The sequence below is a fragment of the Heterocephalus glaber genome, unplaced genomic scaffold (genome assembly GCF_053883595.1).
Source record: "Heterocephalus glaber isolate CG9 unplaced genomic scaffold, H.glaber_assembly_v1.0 deba00001504, whole genome shotgun sequence".
NCBI classification, from domain to species: Eukaryota; Metazoa; Chordata; class Mammalia; order Rodentia; family Bathyergidae; genus Heterocephalus; species Heterocephalus glaber.
In genome coordinates this window covers 14,866,467-14,883,625 of record NW_028258324.1, presented here as the reverse complement: position 1 = coordinate 14,883,625, position 17,159 = coordinate 14,866,467, and the positions used below count along the sequence as shown (strand labels likewise).

Genomic DNA, 17,159 nt, shown 5'->3' with positions numbered 1-17,159 from the left:
GTAATCCTTTCCCTCCTGCGGCCTGCACGCACCCTTCTCTGATCAGGCTTATCACATGATCAGTCAGGCATTCTGCATTGGTGCAGGCTAATGTAGCACCTTGCACTTCATAAACATTTGAGAAATGCTGAATGAGAGTGAAACATTATCAATAAACAATTATTGGGGTCGTCCAGTGCCAGCCGCTACAGTGCTCAGCCTTGGCTGCAACAAGGAGAACATGCTGATCGGTCCCTTGAAAGAGCTCACAGTTATGGTAAGGAGAGAAAACGCCGGGGTTGGGTATCTAAAGGGCAGTTTGGGGTGACCAGGGAGTCCAGGCTTCACTTTCACCTGCAGTCACAAATACGTATTTTTTTTCATTAATTTTATTGGTACATTTTAAGTATACAATATATTGGCATTCATTATTGGGAATTTGTACCTTCACATAATATATCTTGGTTCTTATTTTGACAAATACGTATTTCTGACAACTTCCGGATAATCAAGGTTCCAAGTACGCTCCCAAGGATCTACCTGGCTGGAGCACGTTGGGCGGGCGATGGGCGTGCCAGGGTGTCTACGACAGCGAGGCGAACCAAGGCTACACCAGTGGTAAGCCCCGCCCCCAGCAGCAGAGCCAACCGAAGTACGCGGCGGACCCAGTCTTCCCAGGTTGCCCGAGAGAGTCGCGCTCTCGGCGCGCTAGGGCTCGATTGGCTGGCCTCCCCCGCCTCGGCGGCTGTAACGGTCGCGGAGGCGGGGATCCAACCGCTGAGCAGTGCGGGGCTGGGCTGGCTGCCGATGGGAGACGGAGGCTGAGGAAGGTGAGTGGTGCGTGGGGTCACTGAAGTTGTCATCAGAAACCCTTTCCTGGAAGACCCCTAGATTCGGGACCACGGGGAGGAGCCCTTGGGACAGGTCCACTCTAATTAAAAATACTTGTGTAAAGGTTTGGAGCTTGGACAAATCTGGTTTGCCGCCGGGCTTGTCAACCTTTGTGCCCTTCGTAAAGCTTCGGCGCCTGTTTCTATATCTGGATAATAAATACAGTATGTCCCTGACGTGATTGTGAAGGCTAAATCGTGCAATGATGATAAAACTGAGAATCATCTGGCACAGACTGTAGGTAATTTCTGGGAACAGTAATTACTCCCTCCGAGAGAGTCAACTGCGGCTGCTCCGCTCGCCCCGGGATCGGGCGTCCGAGGCTGCGAACGCTGGAACCAGAGCGGGGAGATCACTGGTGCAGGTGGCTGGGTGTCCCTTACTCTCCCCAGTTAGGCTCATTCCGGGGGCATTCTGACTCTATGTGGTGTCCACTTTGATTTTTTTGTTGTTGTTGTTGTTTTTTGGAGACAAGGTTCCAGAGCGGGGAGATCACTGGTGCAGGTGGCTGGGTGTCCCTTACTCTGCCCAGTTAGGCTCATTCCGGGGGCATTCTGACTCTATGTGGTGTCCACTTTGATTTTTTTTGTTGTTGTTGTTGTTTTTTGGAGACAAGGTTCTGCTATGCAGTTCAGGCTGGCCGCGAACTCTGTAGTCCAGGCTGTCCTCCAATTTAAGACGATCCTCTTGCCTCAGCCTCCCGAGTGCTGGGATTACAGGCGTGCACCACCACGCCTGGCTTTACTTTGATTCTTTTAATGTGAGAAAGGTCAGAGGGCTGAGACAATTAATGGAAACCAAGCAGAATAATCTTGATTGCCTATTTATTTGATTTATATCGGTACTGGAGATTGAATTTAGGGCCTTTGCCCTGAGCTGCATTTCCCAAGGTCTCCTGCTTACCTCCTTTTCTTGGAGAAACAGGTTCTCAAAGTTGCTGAGTTGCCCAGGCTGGGCTGGAACTTGGTGATCCATCTGGCTTGGCCTGCCAGAATTCTGTGACTAGGGGGTATGTGGCCATCATATTTTTAATCATGATAATTTTTAACACTCAGGCATTACTCATTAGTTATAATCCTTTGCATGAGGTTCTTTTTTTTATTTTTCCTCTTTTAATGTTGCCGAATAGACCGCCCAAATGGGCAAGAGGTAGCTGGCTGCTGGCTGGCTTAGGAGTTTCACTGGCAGTTTTTGCTTCAAAGCAGCAGAGGTCTGTTCTGGCCCCTTACGTAACTTCTCCAGGGAGAGAATGAAGGTTGAGATGGTAGCCAATCCTAACTTCCTCTTCTTAGTGTAGATGTATCTTTTTCTCCAGAACCTTAAAAAGAAAATTTCAATATTTTGGAGCAGTTTTTGTGTGAATAGAGAACAGAAAGATGAAAAGCATTAATTATGTTCATTTATTGCAGTAATTTGAAAGATATGCTTTGAGATCCTTGCTGATTTTGGTGTGACTCATTTGAAATAGAACAGATGCTGCTCATAATTTATTTCCAGGTTTCTTCTGCAAAAATGGTGAAAAATAATGTATGTGCATGTTACATTGGCTTTCAACCTTTAAAGAACAATTTAAAGAAAGACTCTTGGGAAACAGTGCTAGAATATATGCCTTTTTTTCTCTCTCTCACTTGGCTTTATATGCCATATACCAGTGGTGGCAAGCCTATGGAGCAGGCCATTTGTGTCATTGAAAGCTCTAAAAGGTTTGCCATCACTGTCGTATACAAACCCACTGTCCATCTCCTACTCCTATAGTCTTTGTTTTTGTTTTTTGTTTTTTGTTTTTTTTTGGTTCCGGGGATCAAACTCGGGTCCTTGTGCTTGCATAGGAGGCAGCAAAACCACTGAGCTAAATCCCTGGCCCTTTTGTTTTGTTTTTTGAGACAGTATCTCACTATGTAGTCTAGGCTGACCTTGAATTTACTATATAGTCCAGGCTGGCCTTGAACTCACGGCAGTCCTCTTGCCTCAGCCTGCTGAGTGCTGGGATTATAGGTGTGTGCCACCACTCCTGGCATCCTGTAGTCTTTGTGTCTGTTAATGACACTTATTAGAGTTACAGCTCTGCCTTGGCTCTGGGAAGCATTTGGTCATTTCCTGTGATTATTAAAATTGTAAACCCATGTCCTATAACAGTCTGAAGTAAGGAAAAAGCTGCTGCAAAGTACACACTTATTTTAGAGTAGATCTCTCAAGTAGGGGGAGGGCTCGATCACAGGTCTAAGTTAGTGGTTTTCTTCCTGCCTTTGCTTTGTGATCAGTCGTATTTTGTCTCTGTGAAAGTGCTTCATTTTGGTGCTCTTGTAAGGATGTCCTACCTTTGAAGCCAGAAATCCGAAATGATGATAGACTTGGATACCTAAAAAATGTTTCAGCAAAACAGAGGAAAGCTAAGAAGGGTAAAGAAGAGAAGATAGGAGGCATATGATACAGTAGGGAGCTGTGGAGGCCATTAGCAGTCACTGCAGTTATTTGGGTTTTGGTTTAATGGATACTAGAACCACAAATACCTGCTCTGGGAATAATGCAAGGCCATTCTTACTAACAGGTAGAATCTTTCAAAATTTTGGTCTGTATCTTTTTGAAACCTAGATGAAGATCCAGTTTTGAACATGAGACTCATTGGGTGATCCATTTCATTGAGATAACTTGAATAACCAGGTGTAAAGTGCAAGAGGAATGTACAATGACTGAGGTATGTCTCATGGGACAGATGATTCTGATGTTTGAAGGTCATGGAAAAAATATATTATTTATTGAATATTGTACTAGATATAGTACATGTTTTTGACCCCCTGATAATCCTGTCAGGTAAGTATGTATTTAATACTCAATAAGGAAACTGAAATTTACAGGGATTAAATAACTGCTTAAGACAATACAGATTATAACTAACACCACAGCTGATTACCAACTCTAACCACCACATTTGTTATGCTTTATGCCAGGCACTATTCTGTGTTCTTTCTATATGAACTCTTGTGATCCTCAAAGTAATCCTGTGAACTAAGTACTTTTATTATCTGTCAGGTAAAAGGGCCGAAGACCAAGACCAGACCAGGCCACAACAAGCCTTTATTAGGGGAATAGATCTGCCGGGCTGTCTCCGAACAAAGGAGAGACAAAAGCAATATGGCTGGGGCAGGGAGAGTCTTTTATAGAGACTGGGGTGGGGTTTGTAGGGGCTGAGGCGGGGTTGACTGAGGTAGTGACTAGGGAATGGAGGAGCTGGTGATGTCACTAGGTGGTAGGAGGTGAGCGAGTATTAGGTTACTCTCTAGGTGGGAACGGGCCTGCTGGGAAGAAGAGTTTGTTCTTTGGTGGGAGCAATCATCTTGGCATGACATCACACAGGGGAAGGGGCAAGGCACCATAGGAAGAGGGCAGCTACTATACATAATAGCTGCTGAGGTGGTGGGAGACCTATCATTATCCTCATTTTTTTTTGATGAGGAAATTGAAGTATTAGAAGATTAATGCCTTCTTGGCTTTGTGTATGTATACAGAGATATACCAGCTTTCTTTTGGTTAGTATGTATTTCCTTCATTAAGGCAAAATCTTTTTATTATAAAATGATTTTTATTATGAAACAAAACAAAACCCTCAAGTTGCCATTCTCCTGATGTCTTAGTCACTTTCTCATTGCTAGGATGAAATACTCGACACCTGCAACTTAAAGGAGAGATTTATTTTGGCTCACAGTTTCCAAAGTTTTGGTCCATGGTCCACCAGCTGCAAGAAGGCAGAAATTGCAAGATGGAAGAGACTGGCCAGAGAAAAGCAGCTCATATGGTGGTTACAAAGCAGAGAATAGGGAGGAGCTGAGGAGAGAAATATACCCTTCTAGGTCAGGCCCCCAGTGACCTGCCTCTTTTGACCAGAGCCCAACTTCTAACAGCAAGTCAGCTATAGCACCCTCATAATGCAGTCTCTTTCTATAAGCTCCACCTCTGAACTCATGAGGCTTCTAGAGGACTTTTTTTGGGGGGGGAGGATACCAGGGATTGAACCCAGGACCTTGCACTTGCGAGGCAGGCGGTGACACTACTGAGCTAAATCCCCGGCCCCTGGGGGACATTTTTACTCTTAAACCGTAACACCTGATTTTTATGGTACTTACTTCCCTGTCTTATAAGTGTTTAGTTTTGTGCCTATAATCTTGCCCATTAAGAAAATGTGAAAAAAATCTGTAGGTTTTTCTTCACTTCTTTCCTTTCTTATAATTTATCTGGTTAGATCCCTGGGTCGAATGATCTGTATATTTCCTATAGTCTGAATTCTGCTAATTGCAATCTCGTGTTCCATTTAGTAGGTTTCTTTGCCCTCAGTAATTCTTGCACATTGTTAGCAGGATCCAAGACTGAATCCCTTTGGTAATTCTTTGAGTAGTGTTTGGCAAGACTATAAGAGGCACATAATGCTTTATTGTCTTTGTCTTTTTGCTCTCAGCAACTGTTGATACTTGATGACTATATCCATTTACTCAGGGTTGAAAAATAGTGATATTTATATCTTTTTTATTTATTAGTTGGAATACTAGGCCGTTCATCTATCATTTGGCTATCCAGAAGTGCAATTTATATAGGAAAGGCGGAATAATGATTCCCTGCATTTACTTATTTTCTTAATAATGCATTAGTTCCTTATTTTCTGAAGGCAATTGTTATGGCTTGTGTTTAGATGTCCCCCAAAGCCTCATGCAGTCATTGGTGAGGCTTCTTCAGAAGTGGCTGGATCTAGAGGGTGTGATTGTTTCATGGTGCAATGCTAGGATTAAGGGTGTGAGTGCTATCTGCCCTAAGGGTGGATAGCCTGGATACAATATAAGGGACAGAAAGAGGCTTGCTGCTAGTTACTTGTATCTAATTACTTTCTTGCTTTGCTACCTTCTGCCCATCATGAACTGTTTTATCCTCTGTGATACCCCTCTGCCATGCCAACCTGCTTTGGAACCAGCCAACTATGAACTGAAACCTCTACTAATTGTAAGCTAAGTAAGCCTTCCTCCTTTAACTTTGAGTATTTTGGCTCAGCAATGGGAAAAGAGCAATTAAAAAAAAATCTAGTATCACTTAAAACTCATAAATACAGTATTACATGTTGGGTTTCAGTTTGTTGCAGTTATTATCACTGGTGAAATTCATATTGCCTCATCTTTCGCTAGTGGAAATCTATTCAATAAGCCTTTTAGATACGACCCTAGTCATTTTTGATGGCATTCTTGTCTGATCAGTCTCTGTGCCAGAGCTAAAATCAGTTATTCGTTTTTTGTTTTGCTTTGTTTTCTGTTTTTGAGATTGTTGGTGGTGTCAATGGTGGTGTTTTTGTTTTTTCTTTTTTTCCTCCCTAGGTGAAAAAAGGAATTTTCTTTAGATATGGATATATAGTTGTATATATTTAAAGCATAAAATTTGAGAAGTTTTAACATACATGTAACATACATGTAACATACATGTATACCTGTATACCTGTGAAACCATCACCACAATCAGGATGTGAATATGTCTGTCATCCTCTAGATTTCCTCATTTCCCTTAGTTGTCTTTCTTTTCCCAATCTTTCATTATTCCAACAACCACTGATCTGCTGTCACCACTTTCTAGAGTTTCACATCAATGCTATCACACAGTATTTTTTGGTCTGGTCTGGTCAGATGTGTGCAAGTGAGTGTATGTTTGCTGTAAGGCAGATTTTATATTTTCAAGTTTTAAAAATATAAGCATATCAAAAATACAGACTTGTCCATACAAGAGTAGTTTCAAACATTTAAAAACTGGAGTTTGGAAAAAACAATTTGTATATAAGTCCTAAAACAGACAATTCATGAATAGTACATAATCATTCAATTCAGTTATTGCTATTTACATGCAGCCTTTACTTCAGGTTGTTCTGTATAAAAGAGAAGGCAATATCTAGACCTTCTAATTATTGCTGGTTAAAGCTGTGGTTTTAAAAAAATGATCCTAAATAAGAGTAAGCTCACTTTTTAGTATATGTGCTGCCGAAGCGAGCACAAGAGTAAGCTCACTTTGAGTAGTATATAATGCACAAATTTTGATCATTGTCCCCCTTCTATTTAGTGTATTGGAAATGTAATGTGTGGTTTTCAGCAAGAATAAATGATTTACTGATTTTAAAATTAAGAAACATTAATTTTTTGCGTGGTGGCACATGCCTGTAATCCCAATACTCAGGAGGCTGAAACAGAAAGATCATCTGTGTTTGAGACGAGCCTGGATGAGACCCTGTCTCAAAATATAAAAAATATTAATTTTTGCCTGCAGTATAGAAACAAAGCCGGCCTGTCTAGCTTTAAGGCATTAAAAAGGAAAGGACATTTTTTTCCTTTTTATTTTTTTATTAGTGCATGTTTGCAGTACATAATGATTACATTTATTGTGGGGAGTTTGTACATATATATAACACATCTTGATTATTTTTTGTTTTGTTCTGTTTTTTGAGATAGGGTCTCATGATGTAGTCAAAGATGTCCTTGAACTTGTGGCAATCCTGTCTCAGCCTCCCAAGTGCTGGGATTACAGGTGTGTGCCACTACGTCCGTCCGCCAACACATCTTAATTTTTTTTTTTTGCCTCCAACCCTTTCATCCTTCCCTGCCTCTCCAATTCTTGTCATCCTCCCATTTGCAAAAGCTCTTTTCATTTTCTTCTTCAATTTTCTTTTTCTAATCCCCTTACCCTTCTTTCCCTCCCTTCTTCCTCCATCTCTTCTTCCCCTTTCCATTTGAAAAAAATCTCTGCTACATATTATCTTTTATTTTGCTCTTTATTTATATTTTTGGGTTTCTCATGTAAGAGAAATCATGTGGTATTTAAACTTCTGTGTCTGATTTTTTTCACGTAATATGATCTTAAGGTACATCCATTTATAAATGCCTCACATTTATCCTTCTTTATGTCAGAGTAGTACTCCATTGTATATAAATACCACATTTTTTTTTATCCATTTAGCATTTGTTATTTGATTTCTTGATAGCCATTCTTTCTGGAGTAAGATAGTATCTTAGTGTTTTAATTTGCATTTCTCTAATGGCTCATGATGTTGAGCAGTTTTTCAGGTATTGCTTGGCCATCTATGCTTCTTTTGAGAAGTATCTGTTCATTTCAGTTGCCCTTTTTTTTGTTTTGTTTTTTGTACCGGGGATTGAACTCAGGACCTTGCGCTTACGGGGCAGGTGCTGGAACCACTGGGCTAAATCCGTGGCCCACCCATTTTTTGATTTGTCTTTCATTTTGAGGGATCTAATTTTTTTAGTTCTGTATATATTCTATTATGTCAGTCTTCTGTCTGAGGAATAGCTAGAAAAAAAATTTTCCATTCTATAGGCTCTCTATTCTGTTGGTTGTCTCCTTTGATGTACAGAAGCTTTTTAATTTGATATGACCCTACTTGTTGATTCTGAATATTATTTTTTGTGTCATCGGGGTTCTGTTCAGAAAGTCTTTGCTCACACTATGTCTTCAAGGGTTTTACCTGTTTTCCTCCAGATTAAGTGTTTCTGTTTTAACATTTAGATCTTTGGTCCATTTTGATTTTAGTTGGTATGCGGTGAGAGATACGTGTCTGGACTCAATCTTCTGCATGTGGATAGCAAGTTTTCCTAGCGTCATTTATTAATGCATTCATGCTGGGGCCATAATTCATATGTCTCGCTGCCAGGTGGCTCTGATTTGAACATGTTACTTTCCTGAGATTTGAACCACCGGTAGTACATGCATGACTGTTCTATCCAGTGGACTGTACCACTGATGGTACACACAGATCTAATCACTGTTATTCCTCATACATGTACCTGCAGTGATACAGGCCACCTGATGGGACAATCATGCACATACCACCTGTAGTTCAAGCCAGTGAGACTGTGTTAAAGAAGATATCTTTCCTCCAGTATATGTTTTTGGCCCCTTGGTTTTTTTGTTCTTTTTTTTTTTCTTTGAAGTTATTGAAGATCTACTGTTCTCTGTTTTCTCTTTAAAAAGGCAGTGACTTAGCCACAGTACGGGAAGGCATTCTAAAACAGATTTGTTCAGTGCCATATGGAAGAACAAATCATAAATATGACTTTATGTAATTAAAGAAAAGATAATGATAGTACAAAACACAGCGGGGAAAATCACTTGTTTTGGAGGTAATACATGAGAGACGTTAGGCCTAAAGTTCATATGAAAGACTTTGAAGTTAAGGATATCACAAAGAGGTAGCAATAGTTTTGTTTTCAACTTTTTCAATAGACCTTGTTACAACATTATGCTTATTAACATTTGCCTCTATAAGTTTTAAATAAATTTACATATGTATATTATGCTTATATATACTGTATATGTGTACATATGTTTATAAATATGTAAAATGAATTTAAGTATATAAGAACCTATTTGTATATGTTAATATATTTATAGTACACACACATGTAGGTGATAAGTATGAGGTGAAGTGAAAAGACCTAAAGTAATTCTTAGAACAAAAATGTTACTCCTGACCACTTGGCAAGGATACTTACTAGTGATTTAAATCCTAAAAGTAGGTCTTATTTTTATTTTTATTTTTTAAGGTCTTATTTTTAGAAGATAGAAAACAGGTACCAAAAAACTTACTGTCTGTCTAACCCTCTCCTTTCATCTTCAACTTTGGTTTTCTACATTGCTCAGTCTCCATTTTTCTATTAAAACTATCAGCTCTGTGTGTTAGCTTTTGATCACTGTGACCAAATTACCTGAAAAAAACCCTTAAAGATTTATTTTGGTCCATAGTTTCAGGGGTTTTGGTCCATGGACAGCTGGCACCTTTTTTTCTGGGCCCTGAGGTGAGATAGAACATCATGGCCGAAAGGTGTGAAGGAGCAAAGTTGCTCAGCTCATTGCACCAAGAAGCAGAGAGAGAGAGAGATCAGCAGAGCCATAGAGGCAAGGACCAAGATATTCTCCACAGTCAGGACACCATCATCTACTCCTTTAACTAGACCCTATTTTCTGTTTCCATCATGTTATTGCTTGTGTCTAGATGTACCCCGCAAAGCCTTGTTGCAGTCATAGGTGGAACTTTTCAGAGGTAGCTGGAGCTATAGTGTATGATCCTGGGATCAAGGGTGTGTAATTGCTAAATTAGTCCACTGATTGGTTTAGCACAGATCTGGGTATGGATAATGGGAAGGTCCACCCTGGGTGTGAGTGCTACCCACCCTAAGGGCGTGTAGCCTGGATAGATACAAGGGATAAAAAGAGGGCTGTTTTTATCACTTGTCACTTGCTGCTGCTGCCATTGCTTGCTGCTTATCTGCTACTGCCTCCTGCCTGCTCTGTGATGCTCTTCTGCTATCTCACCCTGCCTTGGAGCCAGGCGATTATGAACTGAAACCTCCACAAGCTGTGAGCCAAAATAAACCTTTCCTTCTTTAACTTTGGATGTCAAATATTTTGTCACAGCAACAAGAAAAGTAACTGGCACACATCAAGTCCAGTAACTTGTTAGACTAGCTTGTAACTTTGGGTCAAACACAGTCCTTTTACACTTGACGTTAGCCAAAAGGCTGAGAAGCGATAAACACAGTCCTTTTAAATGTTTGGATAACAGCTTCCAAAAGATATTTTATTAGTGTCACATCTTTTTCACATTATCTAGTTAAAACAGTTTTCTCTATCATTCTGTGTGTGTAAAATCCCAAAATGTTCCCCCCCACCCCGAGAGGAAAATATTGTAAGATAGGGTTTATCCAAATAAATCTTATAGAAATGGCCTAATTTGCTCTGCAAGAATAATAGATTATTTTAAATATAATTTCCTTTAACTCCTATTGTACTTTTTAAAATTTAGGCAGCTCAAATCATCTTATTGCCAGCCTCTACCTCTTTTGATTCTGCAAGAGAAACAGTGCCTGCAGAAGTCCCTAAAGCCCAGGAATCCAGTCAATTGTCAAACAGACTCATGATTGAAAAACAGGTAAACTTGAAATTTTAAGTCACTGTTTCTATGTGCCAAAAAATGTTAGGTCTACAAATGTGAAAAATCTGACAATGCAAAGGTTCTTTGGTCAAATAGTTTTGGGAACTTCTGGGTTGAAGACTATTAAATATCTTTATCACTCTAAGACTTCACAATCTTATAAATCTCCAAAAGGATTCAGTATTTAGAATTTTCCTTATTTAATACTAGTTTGGTGAACATTTTATCAGATTGGGGTTTGTAACAAGAAATGGAAATTGTTATCTCTTGCTGTTTTTAGAATTTATTAAGATCGAAGAGGTATCAGGTAAGAGTATTATTTGAAGTGTATAACCTTCTTTTGTAAGAGCATTTTATTTTTAATGAGTTACAGTAGACCTCCATTGAGACAGTCATACAGAGCTTTTAGCTCCTTTTTAGGTACCAGTGATAATTTCTGAATTCACCAAATAGTTAAGCTCTGCAATCTAAAGACCTAATAAAAGAGTGAAAAGTGTAAGAGAAATATGTTAAAAATAAGGGGGGAAAATGTCAGCAGTCAAAAAGAAATTTATTTCAAAGAACTATCAGAGTTATTTCCTTTTTTGAGATGATAGGCTCTTTAACATCTCAAGGCATTTAGATATGAAGAATATAGTACTTTTATTTGTATTTTGTCTGTTCAAATTTTTAATCTCTGAGTGTGTGGTATTGGGGATAGAACCAAGGGATTCATGTGTGCTAAGCATGTATTTCACTAAGCTATACCCTCAACCCCTAAGTGTTCTTTTAGAAATCATCTATTATCTTTATGTCCTTATTACTTTTTCTTGTTTCTTATTTTTTTCCCCATTGTAATGTTTTTATTCATTTCAGAGATTTAGGGTTCCCTTGTTTAGCATGTAATTTTAGAGTTAGAGATACAAGACTTAGTGTCTTTCAGGGTGATTCTATTAGAATCTATTATCCAGATTTATAGGCTCCTTTTTATGGTTAGACCTTGTCCATTATACAAATAACTGTGTAAATTATTGGCTCTGTGTAGTCAGGTATGTCTTTATCTTTTTTTTTGTCACCCTACTAATCATTAAAGTGCCACTTATTTCTGAGTGACTTAGCTTTTCTGTTTAATTGATATTATCTAGTTTGCATTTGTTTCTTCTGATGGGGCCTGATCTGGTTCAGTTAAGTCTTTTTGGTTCATGGAAATTACAAGATGTCTTTGTTACTGTTTTTTGTTCTAATTTGTCCAGTAATGCCTACATATGTGCATTCTGTATAATGCAATAATTTATTTGCAAACTTCTAGTCTGTTGCTTATTTTGTTAGAAATCATATATGTGTTTTAATAAGATACGGATAAAATTCACATTTAATAAAACCTTTTGGAGAAAAAGTTTTGTTATTATGAAAGCATAGGAAATTATGTGTAAGATTTTTTTCTTCACTTCATATCTTAAAGTCATCCTTATCTCTTTCCTTGTAATTATAGCAGGAGGAAGCAGAATGGGAAATCATAAATGTGCTGTTAATGAGGCATGACTTAAAACCTTTGTGCCTTGTCAAAAGAACAGATCTTAAAGGTAATCAGATCTTATTGTTCTTCAAGGTAAAAAATTCTTTTTTCTTTATAAATTTTTTTATTTTAGACTGTTTTTACCTTTATTTTTACTGTCTGTATCATATTTTTAAAATGTAGATCTTATCATTTTTGATAAACAGTCATCACAAAGGATGAGGCAGAATTTGAAAATGTTGGTGGAAGAAACAGAACGTCAACAGAACGTGATACAAGAGCTCATAGAAACTAATCAGCAGCTTAAGTAAGAAATTGAATAACTGCTTTGGAAAGGATCCTAAAGTTTAATTTTTCAGGGCCAGGCATTTAGCTCAGTGGTTTTGTCGCCTGCTGTGCAAGCACAAGGACCCGAGTTCAATCCCCGGTACCAAAAAAAAGACTAAAGTTTAATTTTTCAGTTTGATTAAATGTTAAAATTTTAAACTTTTTTTATAGGTATATAGGTAAAATTTTGATGGATAAATGTTTTGGTAATATCTTAGCATAGGTAATATAATGGTATTGTCTGTTTCTTCTATTGGTTTCTGTTCTAGAAATGTTGGCTGAGAGTTTAGCTCAGTGGTAGAACATGTGCTTATCATGCTCAAGGCCCTGGGCTCAGTCCTTCCAAAACAAAAATACAGAATTAAGAATGTGGCCTGGGGATTTAGCTCAGCGGCATAGCGCCTGCCTGGCAAGCGTGAGGTACCAAAAACAAAAAGGTTGCAAAGAAATTTTAGAAAGTAAGTTGTTCAATGGTACGTTTGGTGATTTGGTTTATTTTTAATACTAAGGGGAGGAATTATGTCTATTAAATAATAGAGATGAGCTTCAGCTAGAACAAAGCCGAGCAGCACATCAGGAACAACGAGCTAATGACTTGGAAAAAATTATGGAGAGTGTGAAATGCAAAATTGGTGAATTGGAAGATGAATCTCTAAATAGGGTTTGCCAGCAACAAAATAAAATGAAAGATCTTCGGAAGGAGAATAGAACTTTACAGGTACTGAATTATGTATTTTCTTATGTGATGTATTAAAACAGCTCATAATGGTCCCAAGTGACTTCCATGTTGCTTAATTCAGTGGTTCTTATTTCATCTATCAGTGTGCTTTTTTGAAGTATCTTTTGTTTGATTTCCAGAATATCCTTTGTTTTTCTCTTATTTCACTGGCATGTATTTCCTTTGTTGCAGGTTCTTCTCATCTCCCTAACATCTTGGTGCTGGAATTCCCTAATGCTTAGTCCTTTGACCTTTCCTTTTTTTCCTGTGTTCCCTGTAGTAATTCATGACTCACAGATTTATAACCCAGACTTTTCTTCTAATCCCATACTCATAGGCAGCAACCTGTCCCTATATATATCTAATAAGCACAGGACATTATATGTGTAAAACTGAGTTATTTTGATAGAAATGACAATATTATAAGATGGAATACTTAATTTCCTAATGAAAAATTATGTTAAAAATTGGGTGTTTGATAAAAGGAAATGTTGGTAAAGATGAAAATGCCCTTAAAGCATAATTATTTCACAGCTTAAGACACATTCTTCTATTTTTAGTATACAATTGTTTCTAATTTTAGACTGGTTTAAGTGCTGTATATTTTACAATTGGGAGCAAAGAAACACTGGTTTTGTGTGTCTTTGGCAAAGAAGTCAAGGAAATCACGTTTGAGATATATTGAAAGATTGTTGGGGAAAAAGACAATTCACATTGGATAGAGTATTAATATCATCAATATCCAGTCTTGCACCATCATGCCTGGCTCACGTTTGCTTCTAATCGGCGTCTAGATACACTAGTAATTTGGGGTCATCTTACTCCAGTTTCAGAGATTGTGATAAGGGAAGCTAAGCTTCAGTCCCAAAGAGAACTATTTCTAGTTCACCTTACTCTTAGCATGTAGGGTGAGAGCTTCCCCAGGGCCATCTCTATTTTGCATGGTCTCAGTGTCTAATTTTGTTTCTATAGTCCTGCCAGGCTAATAGAATAGAATAAGTAAAACAGAATAAATAGAATAAAAAATAAAATAAATTGTCTTTGCTCACTTTCATAACTTCCTTGTCACCTTTTCAGATATCTCAAAATGTAGGATATATGTCTCCAGAAGCTAGACACCATACTTTGTTTCCTTTCCTCCAAGATCATAGCTCTATAATTTTTCACTGCCTTGTTAGTACTCCAAACAGATTTTTAAAATACATTTTGATCATCTTTTTAAAGTGTTTCTAAGTGGGAGAGTTGGTCTGAATTACCTAGTCTCTCATTTACAGAACAGGAATTCTGTTTTATTTCTTCAAGCATAGTAGCATAGTTTTTATGTTGTCAATATGTGACTATTCTAATATTAGAAGTTCATTGTAGGTTTGATCTATTGTGTCTTGTTTGTTCAGGTCCTAGTTCATGGTGTTTTCTTTATGTCCCTGGATATGTTATAAAGGGCATAGTATTTCAAAAAAGTATATATGGGAACCATTTGAAATCTAAGGTGAAGGCATCTTATTCCAATGAGTAAGCTGAGTCATAACCTAATTTCTAATCTCCTGTGTGGAAGAAGAGAACTTCGAGTCAAGAGTTTAGATAAAGGAATTGGAGAAATGATAGTTCCAGTATAGCACTTGACAGAAGGAAATAAAGTCCTCTTTGGAGTAAGGTTCCCTTGCATATTCCATGACTTTGGGGGAAAAGTAAACTCAAAGAAGTGAAGTTAGCTTTCAGGGCTATCTTTTGCCCAGCAGTGTTTGCAGATGACTGAACATTGAGATTATCTGGTTTTTCCTTCATTCTGTTAATGTGTAGTGGGTTTTTTTTTCCTATGTTGAATCATTCTAGCATTCCAGGAGTAACTCTTTTGTACCTAGTGTATAATCCTTTTCATACACTGTTAAATTTGGTTTGTCAGTGTTTTGTTGAGGATCTTTGCATCAATATTTATAGTGGATATTGATATATAGTTCTTTTATTATAATGCCTTTGGCTTTGAAATTAGTATGTTGTTGGCATCATAGATTGAATTAAGAAACAATTAATCTTTGTATGCTGCTCTTATATCCTGCAACTTCGCAAAACTCAGTGGTTCTAGTTTCATGACTAACTTATACAAGCAAATGCTGGCACCCTCATTACCTGGCTGCAGAGAAATTACCTGACATCCAGGGAGTCCTGAGGTAGAGGATTAATTCTGCATGTAACCTATGCTTACTAGAAGATGTGATGGTACCAGCAGCCAAGAGCTTTTTCCCTTTGAAGATTGCTATGTCTCAACAAACTGGATACAATGGACAGATGAACATGTGCTTAAATATGGGTGTCCTTTTTTGAAAAGAATATATGTTTGTAATGTGCAGGCCATATAGGAAAAAGCTTACCATTGAGCTTTATACAACTATATTAATAAGAATGACCAAGCTTTTGCTAATGAGCTTTGAAGCTGAGGGAAAGAAACTATAGAATAAGGGAAAACCAGGCAAGTAGTAGCTTGCTTAAAATAAGGGAAGAGAATGTCTGAGATTCCTTTGAATAAATCCTAGGGTCTATAGTGATTATTTCTTGATGATAACTTCTTGATTATGGATTTAATTATGAGTCTGCAGTCTCCCACATTGCCTGAATGCCCAAGCTGACTACACTGTTTTCAGTCCTACATTATCATTGATCACTTAAGAACCTTAAGTTTCATTTCTGATTCTCTTGAACATTCTTAATATTGGTCTCTGCCCGTTCCATCTAAATGTAAACATAAAATTATATGACTTTTATTGATATTCTTAAATTCCTTATTAAGAATTCTTGAATGCACTCAATTATAAGCTGTAGTTTTTGTAATTCTTGAGTAGCACCTCAATAGAAACTGTGAAGATGTCTTGTGTAAGTATTAGGACAGCATGTTCTGAGTATACATACCGTAATTTTGTTTTTAAAATTTTTCTTACAGACAAAGTGCCAGCATTACAAGAAAAAACAAATGGAGCAGCAACAGACTATTGCTTCTTTGCAAAAGGATATCTGTCGATTAACAAAAGAGGAAGAAGAACGAATTATCACTCAAAACAGAGTGTTTGCCTATCTCTGCAAAAGAGTTCCTCATAGCGTCTTGGATAGACAGTAATGTTTACCTTACAACATGATAATGTAGCTAGATCCAGTTTTTTAAAAACTGATTTTAGCTTGGGGAGTGGTTGTATCTTATCAATCAGTGGATTCTCCCTCTCTTTTGCTTTTTTTTGTTTTCCTCATCCTGTACAGTTTTTTAGCCCTAGGACTCTTTTGAGGAATAAAAGTAGATATTTACTAAAAATAACACTAAACATTGAAAATTAACTAATTTCCCAATTAATTTTTGAGAGCTGTTTTTAAAAATTAATTTTTAACAGGTAAATAAAAACATAAAATTGTGCACTCGTTGGTTTCTGAACACTTAGTTGTTTCTAGTTTTTGGCTATTGTAAATAATGCTGCAGTGAACATGGGTGTACACATGTCTCTTGACGTACTGATTTTATCCCCTTTGGATATATAGCTGGTAGTGAGATTTCTGGGTCAAACAGTAGTTCTGTTTTTAATGTTTTGAGGAACCTTCATACTGCTTTTCATAATAGCTATAAATTTACATTCTCATCAACAATGTGCAAGGTTCCCTTTTCTTTACATCTCACCAGGACTTGTTACCTTTAGTCTTTTTGGTAATACCTATTTATTGGGATGAGATGATATTTTATTGTGATTTTCATTTGCATTTCATGATTAGTGAAATTGAGCATTTTTTTCATATACTTTTTAGCCATTGTA

At 37.6% G+C, this 17,159-nt stretch overlaps 1 protein-coding gene across 15 annotated transcripts in view; it reads left to right on the top strand.

Annotated features, from left to right (window-relative positions):
• The first annotated feature begins 644 nt into the window (after positions 1–644).
• Cep70 (centrosomal protein 70) overlaps positions 645–17,159 on the top strand; it is a 58,424-nt gene continuing 41,909 nt past the window's right edge. For 5 of the 15 annotated variants that reach the window (XM_021249193.2, XM_004834322.4, XM_021249140.2 and 2 more), the window contains exons 1-7: positions 645–809; positions 3,463–3,565; positions 10,703–10,828; positions 12,303–12,419; positions 12,533–12,633; positions 13,191–13,371; positions 16,307–16,476. In XM_021249193.2, coding sequence (XP_021104852.2) covers positions 3,557–3,565; positions 10,703–10,828; positions 12,303–12,419; positions 12,533–12,633; positions 13,191–13,371; positions 16,307–16,476 — 704 coding nt within the window. In that variant the 5' untranslated portion in view covers positions 645–809; positions 3,463–3,556. Of the gene's footprint in view, positions 810–3,462; positions 3,566–10,702; positions 10,829–12,302; positions 12,420–12,509; positions 12,634–13,190; positions 13,372–16,306; positions 16,477–17,159 lie in introns of those variants that run through there. The other 10 variants (XM_087186215.1, XM_004834323.4, XM_087186214.1 and 7 more) reach the window with 6 other exon arrangements.